Raw genomic sequence first — 14,221 nt, 5'->3', positions numbered from 1 at the left:
TGATCTGGAAGGCCAGCCTGACTGCAAGGTATCCCTTAAGTGTCAAAAGGAACAACTGATGGACAAAATGCTAAATAATATCAAACATTCTCCCCAGTACAGAGATCTGAGCCTAAATTCATAGTTTATGTGCTCCCCATGCCATTCCAGTTAGTTTAAACATATACACACACACACATATATATATACATATATACCCATATATATATATATATATATATATATACATACATACATACAAACATATATTTATACACACACACATACATGTACACATACATACATGTATACATACATATATACATACATATATACATACATACATATACATACATACACACTTTTTATTTTTTTTGTCCTCATTTGCCACATCCTGGTTCCAAGAAAGAGCCAACCACCTTTAAGAGAGAGACCAGAGAGTGGTCCTATCCTGCACCCGGACAGACGTACCGAATTGGCGGGAGATACTTTCAGGAAGATCTTACTCCGTCGAGGCATATTTCAGCCTGTTGGCCCTGGATACGTGTCGTGATCCGACAGACCCCCGTCTGGACCATGGAGTGTAGGGGCATAATCATCGGACCCAGGGGAGAAAAAAAAAAAATAACCCCGGAGGACCGAGTAGCTTTTCATTTCCACTTGACTAACAGATTCCAGAAGGCAAGGCTCCGAGAGCTGCAGGATCTAGCTGTGTCTACCCTTGATGTTTCATAGAGGGATGACAGCCAGTCTGCGTGGGTTGGTGGATTGGAGTCGGCCCAAAGTTTAAATATTTGCCGTCTTGCCAGGAGGATTGCATAGAACAGAAAAGTCCTTGCCAACCCCGTAATGCGGTCTTCCAGACCAAATATGATTAAGGCCCAGCCGAGGGAAATTGTTTTTTTAAGAATTGATTACAAGGTAGCTTTGACTTCGTCCCAATAACCCGTGATGCCGGGGCAGTCCCAAAACATATGGATATCAGAGGCTGCTGGGAGGAGGCACTTGTTACAGCACTTTCCTGGCTGGAATTTGGAAAGCCTTTGTGGGGAGAGATATGCTCGGTGCACCGTAAACAGATGGTTGCGTCTTAACCAAACTGGCTTAACAGTTTTGTAAAGGAGACCAAAAGATCTAACCCATAGGTCCTCACCCGGAGCACCTAAGTCACTTCCCCACAACTACGACGGGAGGTTAAATTCACTGTCTGCCTCCTCCATTATGGACCAATACCAAAAAGCCACCTCTTTACCCCTGTTTGCCTTTCTACCAGGTGTTTTTCTAGAAAGCTGTATCTCCCAACCTGAGCATTTTTCCGTAACTGCTCTCGGGACCAGCTGTCCAGTTGTAAGTATTTGAATCTAGATAGAGCTGGGCTGACCCGCTCAATGAGTGCCTCCCATTCTACCAAAGAACCTCCTGCCATCAACCCTCCCCATCTTAAAACCCCTGCCTCTAGTAGGGGGACTGCAAGACTATCTTTTAGACAGGGAGGGAGCCCCGGGGAATCCCAGATTGGGGCGAGGTTGGAAAAGTATGCCAACCCAATTCTGGCTTTAATTTGAACCCATTCTCTCGCCAATGATTGTAGAATCTTTAGTTTCACCTTTTTAAAAAATCTCTGGTGTCCGAACAAACATAAATCCGTCAAGTGGAAGGTTAGCCCCAGTCAGCATGGCCTTAAACATTTTTTCATTTGAATTGTCTTCAGGGGTCTTCAGCAGCATCCTGGAGTGAGACAGCTGAAATGCCCAGGCATAGTATTCTAGGTCTGGCAATGCAAGTCCTCCCTTCTCCCTCTTCCTCCTTAATTTTTTCCAAGCTAACCTTACTGTTTTGTAGCTCCAAATAAAGGTGTTAATTTCCTGCTGGCATTTATGGAGCTGTTTAGAGCCAAATGCCAGTGGAATGGAATTAAAGATGAACGTAAATTTAGGGAGATGGAAATTTTTACTAAGTTTGTTTTCCCATACACAGTCAGAGGGAGAAAGGACCATGCTCTCAATATTGCCTTAGACTCACGGAGGACCCGGTCTAGATTGGTCTGAGCCAGCGTACCGATGTCGTGGGTGATTCTAACACCCAGGTACCGAATTGAGGGGGTCACTGGAAGATGTAAGTTATCAATGTTGCAGGTCATAAGCTCAGTTTTCTCCGCATTGGTTTCGTACCCGGAGACCCGCCCGAAATCCTCCGCCTTGCTTACAACCAACGGGAAAGCCTGGCAGGGTCTGTGGTGTAGATGAGGATATCATCGGCATAAAGTCTGACTTTCTTCTCCCAATCACAGAATTTAAAAGACGGGATACTGCGTTCATTTCTCAGTCTGGACGAAGGGTTCAACATAAATGTTAAATAAGAGGGGAGAGAGCGGACAGCCCTGTCTGGTGCCCCTCATAATTTGAAAGGGCTCAGTGCGGGTACCATTGACCAAGAGACTATCCCTGAGATCTCTGTATAGAAGATTAATTGCACAACAGAAATTGGCCCCAAGATGGAACTCCCTCATTACTGCGGCCAGATAGGGCCAATTGACCCTATTGAATGCTTTAGTAGCATCGAGGGTCATAATGGCCAGGGGAAGGGCGAAGGTTGAAGCAATATCAATCGCACCTACTAGGTCATGGGTTAGATCTGCTAACTGGCGCCACCGTATGAATCCCTTTTGATCTTGGTGGATAATCGTGCCGATCTCGCTCCCAAGCCGTGCCGACAAAATTACAGCAAAGATCTTATAGTCATTGTTTAGGAGCGAAATCGGCCGATAGGACACACAATCGGCCGGGTCCTTATCAGGTTTTAAGATCAGAGCAATGTCTGCCTCGCCCCACGACTTGGGTGGTGCTGCCCCATTTAATAGGATGTCATTAAAAAGGCTCGTCAAAGTTGGGGCGATGGCAAGGCTCAGAGCACAGTAGAGCTCACCTGGGATGCCATCTGGCCCAGCGGCCTTCCCGCGCTTCAGTTTTTTAATGACTTTGTTGACTTCTGCCTCTGATATTTACTTGTCCAGACGGTCAGCCTGTTCCAAGGACAGTGTAGGAAGACTGACCTTCTCTAACCACGCATCTCTGACCATTGGGTCAACTATAGTGTCATCTTTGTAAATTTTCTGAAAGAAGTCCTGGAAGACTTTTCCTATATCTGTAACTGAGGTCTTAGGCGTGAGTCCCCCATCCCCTCTCACTTCCCTGATCTACTTTTTGGCCTGATCTGATTTGGTTTTCCAGGCTAGAATTTTTCCTGCGGCCTCTCCATACTCGAAGTGTGAGAGCTTGCTGCCCTCCCACCTCTTTGCCACCCTACTTTGTAGTGTAGTATCCAGCTTTGCTTTTAGCTCCTTCCTTCTCTCTTGATCTAAAAGGGGTGTTATACCAGCGCCTAGTTTCAGATCTAGAAGTGACAGCTCTCGCTCTATGCTTAATATCTCTTCTCTGTATTGCTTCCTTCTATATGAGGCTCGATTGGTAATACAGCCTCTTAAGTATGCCTTAAGCGCATCCCACACGATAGCTAAGGAGGCAGAGTTTAGATTGCATTCTAGGAAAGGGGTAGATTCTCGTAAAAGAAAGTCCGTCTCTTCTTCCTCAAGCAGAATGGTCCGATCAAAGGACCAGGAAGAGTGTTTGGTTTGCTGGCCCAGTGTTAATGAGAAGAGAATAGCCGAGTGGTCGGACAAATGGGAGGGGAGGTAGACCAACTCCTTCAGGGCATCCTTAAGACCATAGCTGAAGAGGGCATAGTCGATTCGGGATTTGTGCTTATATTTGATGTTGTGAAAAGACACCCCCAACTTGGTACCCGCTCTCTCCCTCCAAAGGTCTGCTATCCCCAAGTTGGTCATACATGCTGTAAGGGTTGACCTAGATTTAACATGGGTCTGTGCTCTAGAATTAGGCGATTTATTCAATTTGGGGTTTAAAACTAAGTTAAAATCTCCCATCCATATCACAGGGGCATGAGAAGTAATCAGGTGGCTCTGAATTATATTAAGATAGGAAGGGTCATCATGATTGGGGCCATAATAACTTACCAAAGTGAGAGCCCTCCCATCTAACTGGACATTAGCTAATAGCCATCTACCACTGGGGTCCTCCTTATAGTCTATGATTTGGGCCTTGGCCTGTTTCTTAAAAACAATAAGGACCCTACGGATGTTGGCATTGTGATCCGTACAGAGAAGTTTGTCCACCCATTTCTGTTTTTTCATCATTTCATTGACCTCTTGTTTTAGTAAGTGAGTCTCCTGGATGACAATGACCTGCGCAGGGGAGTCTCAGGTATTGGAAAATGTTGTGTCTCCTACCACTCACACGCAGGCCATTGACATTCCAGGATAAAACCCGTAACCCCATCATTTGTTTATCAGACCCATTCCCACTCATCTGTTCCTCAAACCTATAGGCAACCAATAATGACCGCTCTTGACCTGGGTAGTATAATTCTTGCGGTGGTTAAGGTGGATGTTGATATATGAGCAACAAAAGAAATAGAGAACCGGATGAGGACTTTAGTGCTTTACCCCCCCTCCCTCCCCCCACCCTGGAAACCCCCCCCATACTTAGTCTGGCCAGATGAATTGCCAGATTGCATCTCTAACGTAACCCTGACCTAGCCCTGTTTACCTTAGGTAAGAACTTTTTTCCGGCCATAGCAATTACGTTGTAACGCTATAAATTCGCACAGAAAGCGTGTATTCGCCCCAGAAGGCGTGTAGGTAAGAGGAGAGCCCCCTGTGTTGTGTAAAAAAAATTTAAAAAGTGTATATTTAAAGTGAGGTGTTCCCCCTTTTTAAAAAAAAATATTTTTGTAATGTATATTTTTTTTACTTTTATGCTTTGTTCTATGTTTTTTTCCTGTTCCTTAATCCCGCTTTCTCATTCCCTGTTCTAATTTTTTGTTTTATATGTATTTTTTTTTCCAGAGCTTTCTGTTTGCTATATTTTATTTCTGTTTTCAAGGTATTTTGCCTTATCTTTAGATAGATATTTAGATATATTACTCCATTGTTGTTGCTTGGTACTAAGGTCATTGTGCCTTTTACTCGCTTACTATCAATACATTGTTTAGGACGGGAATGGTAAGCAGGAAGAATAATGGGGTAGCCATGTAGAGGATTGGGCTAGCTCAGAAAGTGATCTAAATGCCCCCCTGTGCGTAGTTGCTAATGGTAGCTAGGAGCTCGTCAGCATCCAGGGGCGAGCGAATGTTGTGCATTTTGTTATTCAACATTACCCTCAAAAAAGCAGGGAACCTCATCTGCACTGTTGCACCCAGAGCCCTGAACTTCCCCATTCTCTGACCGAGCTCCCACTGTCTGTCTAGCGTGGTTTTTGACAGGTCGGAGCTAACAACAAAAGAGAAATCCGGGGCTTCAGTGAGTTAGCCTTAAGGACAAGGTTCAAGATCTTTTCTTTAAGGGAGTAGGTGAGGAAGTTGAACAAGATTTTCCTGGGCTTCACTCTCCCTGAGTTCAGACGAAAAGGATCCTGATGTATTCTCTGAATGTCTTTCTCCAACTCGGCTGCAGTCTCATCCAAGTTGAGGGCGTTCTTTACTAGGGAAACTACATACTCCTTAATTGCGCCACCCTCCATCCCTTCAGGGATCTTTAGGTGTCTCAAGTTATTTCTTCTGGAGTAATGTTCCAGGGATTCAACCCTGTCCTTCGTAGCATCCCCTTCTCTATGCAAGGTCTGAATCTTGACCTCTGCGTACTCCAACTTAGCTTTTAGCTCCCCCACTGCGCCCTCCAGACTCTCCGTTCTCTCAAAGAGACCGTCCACTTTTTTTCTGAGGGTCTCATAGACAGCCCAAATCTCATTCTGATTTTGCTTGGATTCCGCAAAACCACATTTGATCTCGCTCCTCATTGTTGACAGTAGTGCTTCCAGGGAGCCCCCTCCCCTACTGCCCCCAGGTGTTGGGTCACTGATTTCACCGATCTCGCCACTCTCCACTGCAGCCTCCACCAGCGTCGGATCATGCTTCTCAGGGATTTCTGCTGGCATGGACATATCTCCCTCCATTGTGCCTTCGGGACTAGAAGGAAAAAGACCCTGGGGGGTGGGAGCATTAGAGACGTTGGGGGTAGTCATATTCTGGGTCTTAGTAGCTTTTTTCCCCCTCTAGGGATTGCACAATATCAAGAACCTGGGGTAAGACTTTGAAATATGATTTTAACGATGGTGTTACTCGGGCTGCGGTCTTTCGCGGAGCCTTGGGTTTCCCTTTTCCCACCGACTGCGTTGAGACTTTTGTTGGAATTTGGGCATACAGACCCCTCTCCTGCTATGGCCCCTTGAATAGACCCTGAGGCGACTAGGTGGGGCTCTCCCTCTGCCAAAGGGTCAAGCCTGGGTGTTTCGTCTCCCCCCCTTGCATTCCCCTGCAGGCTCACTGTGGTTTACTTTATTCTTATTTCCACCATGCTTATCAGTCAAAGTGTAATGCTTAGGGGCCTTCCCCGTCTTTTGCCTTTTCCGCCCCCCCTCTTTCCCAGAAATCTACTATGACCGGCACTATCTTTCAGGCACTCACCCCCCTTCACAGCTCCTCGTGTAGAGTCACTGTTGTCCGGTGCTTTGATCTTTCTGGTTACAGTAGTATCACAGTTGGGGTCAAAGTAGTGATTCAGAGTCGAATCCATGTCAGAATTAGTTCCGGAAGCAGGCTCTGCCAAGAACAGCCTCCCAGGTGGCAGCCGTCTCCGCCGTGCTGGATTAAAATGTTGCAGAGTGCAATCCGCATAGTCTGCAAAAAGCTTTGTTCTATTAAAAGGCAAGCTATTAATGTCTTCTGCATATCCATGGAAAGTCGTAACCAGGTATGGCAAAACAAAAAGTAACAAAAGAAACCATTGCCTGCTCAACGGAAGCTGCAGAATACAGGCATACCTTAAAACTTGTGGAGGCGACGGGGCCAACCCTGACCACCTCTGATAAATGATCTTTAAGGTGGTTTGTGAATTGGGAGTGGTTATTTGGACCATGACCCAAAGCGAGTGATGTACCTTACCATGAGCCAGATGGCAGACAAACTTCTTACCTCAAATTTCTAGCTTTTTAGATTCTCTATCAGCAAAATTGGAGGGAAATGCTCCTGAAATGTCTTTCAGGCAGCAAGAAGGTTGCACCACTGACTTTTCAGGAAATGGAGACGGCAACAGAAAAGAACGGTCTCCAAGACATGGTTGGTACTTCTGTGCCATCAACTGCTGGCGGCAGGGGCTGAAGTTGGTTTCTCTTAGGCCACCATAATAGGATTGAGCCACGCCTTGTTAAACGGTAATATAGATGCCATGATTTGTGTTGGTGGCTGAGAAATTTCAGTGAGAAGGTTGTTTTTTGTCTCTACAGTAAGTATAGGCAATTCTAATATTACAGCAGCTTTGTGGATAAGAGCATAAAAGGACACACACTTTAGAGGGGCAGGGCCAGAAGAAAATTGCACCTTCAATTTAAGTGATGTGTCTAGGTCACTAGCTGTTCCTAATACCAAAAGGCTGGCAGCGTCTGACTTTAAGAGTGGAAGTAAGTATCCCTCATCCCGGTTAAACAGGTCATGGTTATCCATAGGCTCAAAATTCAAACAAAAGAGTGTAAGCATAGCTTGCCAATACTGGGCTTTGGAAGCAATGTGTTGTCTACCGTAGCTCTCTTCCTCAACAGGATATTGCGGCATCCCCCGCCTCCCATCCCGTACTGAGCGGAGAACCGCAATTGGCACCGATGGGATTGTATCTTGCAGACTAAGATTGCTCAAAGTAAGAATCAGTATGAAGTCCCTCTCTAGAAAGCGGGGAGTAAAGCATTCAGACTAAGCTTGCTAGAACAAGGTGAGCTATAAGGTTTCCTGAAGTCAGGTGCGGAGTCAAGGATGTGGGGTACCTAGGAGTGGCACTATGGTGCTCTGCAATCAGCAGCTCACCAGGGGAACAGGACATGGTTTGGTCCATGCTGCAGAAAGGTAGTGTGTGACACCATCGCTAAATGGCAGCAAGAGCTCAGAGGTAGGTGGTGAAGGATGAAGAATTTTCATCAAATTAACCTCTGGCAATATCAGTGTGAAGGCAGAGCGACAACAGCGAGGGGAATTATTCAAAACAGGCTGTGTCTTTGTAACTTCATAGCACAGCATACAAGGAGTTTGAATTGAAGGCTCTAAATCTGATCCTGGAATTGGTGTGGGGTCTGGAAACAGGTCACAGAGTCATGGCCAGGCATCAACCTGGGAACATCCACTAGGCCCTGCTGCAATTGTGTCAGGGTAAGACTGTGCCAGGGTAAGACCTACAGGCAGGATTCAGACTAAAGCCCTAAACAGATCTTGGGGCCCAAATATCCATATTTTAACAACTGCAGCATGGTCTCCTTGCAGGCCTTCATTTGCTGCTAAGTCGACAATGACCTGGGAAACTCAGGTCGCAACTGAATCAGTCAGAAGAGGCAGTCAGAGTTGACTTTTAGCGGTGACTACATGACCTCTCACTTAAATGGGAGCATGTGGGGGGGGGGGGGGGGGTAGGATATGGGGGAAGGGTTGAACCACGCTTTGTCTTCTTATGTATAAACCTAGACTTGTTGTTCAACCTCATTTGACATTTACCAGAGGATGACAAACAACTCAGGATAGAAAAATTGAGTTTAAGATTTTAATCTTTTTGGCAGCTGGCCAATCCAGCTACAGGTTTCACAACTTCACCTGGACACTCCAAAACAGTCGTTTTTCTGTTCAAATAAGGGACATTTTCACTCGCAAGGATAACTATACTTCCCCATTCAAGGACAGCTGGGTGTCCTGAACTTATTCTGGAAAACTGACAGGATAGGACATCCTTGTATAAGCATCTAAATTGGCAAAGCAGGCTACTTTTAGATACATAAGGTCTCACATTATCCCATTTCCAAAGGCGATCATACACGTTTGTAAAGGAAGCTGAAGTGAAGTAGTGCTCTCTTGAATTTTGCAGGAACGAACAAGTACATTGAGGAATGTGTAGGATTTGCCCACAGTGGTAGAGCTCCTTTGGTTAATAAGAAGCATTCTATAAGTACAAGGGCAATGCCAACTCAAAAAATACGCTGACCAGAAACAAACATTATTTAGACCTGGTGCTCTTGGGAACGATCATTAGTTCTGCGAAGGATGAATGGAATTGGCCCTTAGCAGTCAAGCTCCTTGCAAACCTGTGAGCATGGTCGGTCATGCCAAAGCAGTCCAAACTAGAGCCTGCTCGTTCTCTTGACCAATGGATTGCAGTGCCAATCACAGCTCATGATTCTGCTCCCTTAAGCAACATCTGAATATGGCTTTAAGAGTTTCTCGTTTCCTCATTTATGAATGGCTCATTTAGCAAAATCATCAACCCTAAGGTTGAGCAGAAAAAATCAAGTTATATAAAGAAAATTTTCTCTACCTTCAGAAAATGCATTAACATTCCCTTTGCTAATTAAGAAATGAGCCTATATACTTTTTCAAACCTGCAATCCAATATTAAAGGCAAGGTTACACTTGTATATAAATAAGATTATACAATAAATAAAAAAAACCTTCCTGTCTTCTCAATTAGTGGAGGTTTACTTCCTTTTTGAAACCCCACTAGAAGAAACAAAACTGATATAATGGCCAGGTAAAAAAAAAAAGCCAGAAAAGCTTCTCTTGTCAGCTTACTTCTAGTATAGAGAAAAACGTTTGAGACTTACTAAAAACCCAGAGGGTACTCCTGGAAATATAGAACTGTAGGTTACATGGATTATGTTTCCTCCTCGATACTTTGAAATGTGGCATTTTTATTATGCAGACAATCGGCAGTTTAGCATTTCAGTTTACCACAGAAAACGGTTTTATCCTAGTAGACAACTCTCAGTAATAAAGCCAGGCCGTTCCAATATCCCACTATTCCATCATCAACCCTAAAAAATTAAACCATAAAATATGCTATATTAGAGGATATTCAATTGAAAGTGATAATTGCAGATCATGATTCAGACTCTTGATAGATATGAAGTACTGAAAATGCCTGCTTTTTGCACAACTTAGGTCAGTTTTGGCAAATATGGATCAATCCCTGTTGAGAATATTCTCACACTTAACTATACTGATTTCATTTTCACAAACTGCTGTCTATAGGGAAGACTTCCACTGCCCTCGATGTGTTGTGCACAGGAATAGAGCACGGGCAGTTAACTCCGGCTGCACTTCTCTAAAGTTATCACTGCATCCCTCAAAGCTATTTATAATTGGAGGACCACATTACCTTCTCTCCAGTTTCAAAAGGATCCCCACGAATGCCATTGTGTATTTCAAGATATTTTTCCATTAACAAAGTGAACTACACCGCTGTTAAAAACAGGCCTGGCTCCTGTGCCATTCCCAAGAAACCCTACTCGGAACTTGTTGAAAAGAGCTGTTGCTCATCGAATACCCCAAAACAGTCCACATTGTTACTAACACGCTAACACCCCCTTCACCCCTCTCGCCCCCCATACCCTTCTCCTGGGAGTAAAAACTCCCAGTGCTCGAGTTACAGTCACTTCAATTTGCAGAGAAAGTTGGTTGGGGATTCTAAATCCAAGCTTTTTTGGTTTCCCTTATTTTTCACAAAACACCAAACCAGTGGCCCTCTTTGCAAACATGAGTAGAAGGTAGTGCTGGAGAAAGAGTAAGCCTTTAGTCTCCTGGTACTACTACTGCCCATCTGTAGATCTGTGGAGGGAAACTGGCAGACATCTAGGGTAACTGCCAGGAGTTCACAATTTGATTGGCCGAAGGAGTCTGTTGGTAGGTGCTAAAACGGAGAACACAGCAAAATAAATCAGCTCCAACTACTAAAATATTCCTCCAACAATAGGACTGAAATAGACTAGATCGGGTCATCCTCCTCACAGTTTCATTACTAGTCTTTACCTCGACAAACCAGGCAGCTCAATGAAGCTTGAAAAACACCAGCATAAACAGAGATATAAGGCACAATGGAGTTTTGAATAAAAAATGGACACGCAATTCAGAAGTGAAATGTTTGTTGACCCTTCCAAAATTGAGGAAACAAGGTTGAGGTTTTAAGACATGAAGATATGTAAAAAAAAAAACGACATAAAGAAGGATATTTCAGCAATTTTGCCAAGGACTGAAGTAAAAAACCATATAAGAAAATAAAGGGGGATTTATAGAGGGTCTGCTACTGCAGTTCATTAGAATGGGTTACACTTTAGTAAGAGTCTCAAAATGCGGGAAGGCCAAAAATAAAATAAAAAGGAAAAAAGTCTAGGCACCTGATGCCTAATCACTAACTAATACAGATCCAGTTTGTTCTAGAAACAAAAAAACATTTTTCTCTAAAGGAATCAAACGGCTTTAAAAATATCATAGGTGGAAATATTACATAGAACCAGTAGATAAGAAAATGTCACCAAAAGCGCAAAGCAGATGGATACATACTTTTACAGGCCAGCCACCACATGTGCTTACAAAGATGCAGTATTGCCAAGCTTCAAAAATTGTTGTACAGTATACAGACCTAAATGATACAGCCAGAAACTAATTATGAACGCAGTACACAGCCCATGCAACAGTAAGAAAGCATGCTCTGTGTTAATAAGGAGAGAGAGAGAGTAAGAAAGAGAAAAGAAGAAGAAAGTAGTCGTCATTGGAGATAAACAAGTAGGTGCAGTACAGGCGTAAAGAAATTCTTTGCCCAGCACAAACTGAAAATCATACATATCAACAAACCATACAAACTTAACGTATAACCATGAGAACTAAAAATGGAACTTAGCTGGGCATGCTACCAAACAAAAAAAGCATGGCATCTCCTTGATGTCAAGATATAAAGACAAGTACATTTCATATCTACATTTGGAGAAACGGGTTTATGATGATTGAGACTTTCCTCAATATATTTAAGTTAAACAGAAACTATTAATAAAGTGTACGAAGGTGGTAACTAGGTACGCCCTCCAACCAGAGAATAAATTCAATAAAGGATAGACCATGGTTACAAAATAATTTTCTTCTAGGAGGTACATTAAAAGGGACCTGTTTTTAGATCGAGCGTTCGAGACCTCTTGTATATACTTCAGTATATACTTTAGTATATACTTGTATGTACTTTGTGGGCTCTGGAGATCAGTCCTAGGACTTGTCTGCTTCCACTTAGGGACTTTTTTTCCTGTTCAACTGCCTCTATTTAAGTATCTTGATAGAAAACGACCAGCAGAGGTCAGTAAAATACCAGAATTGCTTTCTGCTGAGGGACTTTTTTTTATTTTTCTGGCAACTGCCTCTATATAACTTTCTGGATAGAAAACGATCAGCAGGGGTCAGTAAAATACCAGAATCACTTTAGCATTCTCTAGATTCCAGGCAATAGAAATGGTCTTCCACAAGCACCCATAGAATCTTATATTTTCTGTGATATGCCCACCGAAGGCCCTGCTTTTAATATTAAAAACAGATTTTTGGACTATACCATTTCCCGCTGAAAGCCAATATTTCTCTCCATGTGTTCTTATACCTGGAGTGTCACGCAGTTTGGTGCTTACTTTCCCTCCATGTTAAAGTACAGTAGATGTTTCAGCAACCAGGCTAGGGTGCTGCATAGCTAAATACAAATAAGGTCCCAAAGGTGAGACCAAATGCACTGCAAATGCTTGTTCCTAATAGTTGTGAGATATGATAGTGTACATGGATTCCAAATGCTGTTTCTTATTTTCAAGTGGATTTGAAATAATTCAGTTGCATATCCATCGATTCTATTTTTGTCTTTTTGATAAAGCCTAATCCTAGTAACAGTTCCATCATAAAGTAGAATAATATAATTAAGACGAATAGGACACCATAAGAATTATTCTAACGATGTCCATGGCATTAAGGTAATCATTTCAAAACTAAGCAGTTCTCAGCAATACTGTGTTTACCTGAAGTTCTTCACATGGTCTTCCACACCGGCTAGGCGAATGGTGTGTTGTAATGCATTCAGGTATGTCAATGCTTGAGTAGATGAACCCCAGTTCACATCTGCAATAAACGTCAATATTGTTCAAAATGGATAGAACTTTTACACATACACTAGATTACCATCAAGTGTTGTGAGCTTACTAAAGCATATCTATTTATTACCATCACAGTTGTCTTGAGAAGGTTTTTTTAGGCAAAGCATTTGTTGAGAATTAGCAACCTAAAGATGGTTTGAAGATCATAGTCATCAGAGCAATGCTCTCTCCGCAGCAAATCAGAGGAAATAGTGGTTCTGAGGTAATGCATTAAGTCGGTTTATAGCCAATCCCATAGAAACAAGGGACTATTTACTAAAAGCACTCCACTCATGTAACGGGGTATAAAACATTATTTTGTCATGCATGCCCTGCTGGATTGCTAATCAGAAATAAAATGTCACTTAGAATGATGGAGCTAATAAAAACAAACAAAAAAAATACAAATAAATAAGATGTACACCCCAATATCCAATATCAATAAATAGGTTTGATGATAGAAAAGGAGCCTAAAAAATAAGCTCATTATTATTTCCACGTTTTCATTCCATGTTTTCTTCTTTTCTCAACAATTATGACAGTCAACTAATTTCTCTGAATGGTGTATGCCCATACATGCTAACATTTAGGAGAAGGTAAGGTGTAGAGTTAGAGGAAAAAAACCGTGGCATTCACCAGCGCTTGTACAAAAGAGGAAGATATGTTGAATGACATATGCTTCATTTAACAAGACAACACCTATGGGACATGTACTTTCCCAAGGACGACCTTGGGTAATGCTTCATCCTAACTAAAGGGTTCCAGTCTTGCATGCGTCACATTCGTACTCTTTTTACAGTTTTCGTATTTCACCTTTAACCTCTTGAAATTCATAGATAACATTTTAAACAGTCTTCTTAGATTGGCTTAATAACTCATGCGCTACAATATATTTCAGGGGTAGCAGTTATGCAGGCTCCCTCAGAGCGAGAAAATCTAAGAATAAGACCAAGGAAACAATTTTGCTACTGAAATAGGCTCCAACAATTTCACAAATGTAAACATTGGTTTCATGTACCAACCCAGAATATATGTTATCCCGCGTTCCAACACCATGCATACCATCGCAAAGCATTTGTAACAACGCAAGTGCTGTTACAAGGCGTTACCATCACAACGCGTACTTTTACATCGCATTACCCAGGGCATCCCACAACCCAAACCCACCCTCAACCTGAAAATAAAATACAGCAAAATCCGTATACCCCCTA

At 42.8% G+C, this 14,221-nt stretch overlaps 1 protein-coding gene across 1 annotated transcript in view; it reads right to left on the bottom strand.

Moving 5' to 3' along the window:
• The window catches only part of SLC12A2 (solute carrier family 12 member 2), a 439,949-nt gene that overhangs the window by 156,943 nt on the left and 268,785 nt on the right, over window positions 1-14,221 (bottom strand). Inside the window, exon 15 of the mRNA XM_078675608.1 lies at window positions 12,897-12,996. Coding sequence (XP_078531734.1) covers window positions 12,897-12,996 — 100 coding nt within the window. The remainder of the gene's footprint in view (window positions 1-12,896; window positions 12,997-14,221) is intronic.

The sequence above is a fragment of the Lissotriton helveticus genome, chromosome 2_1 (assembly GCF_964261635.1).
Source record: "Lissotriton helveticus chromosome 2_1, aLisHel1.1, whole genome shotgun sequence".
Lineage (NCBI taxonomy): Eukaryota > Metazoa > Chordata > Amphibia > Caudata > Salamandridae > Lissotriton > Lissotriton helveticus.
The sequence above is the reverse complement of the archived record's forward strand: the minus strand, read 5'-3'. Positions and strand labels throughout refer to the sequence as shown.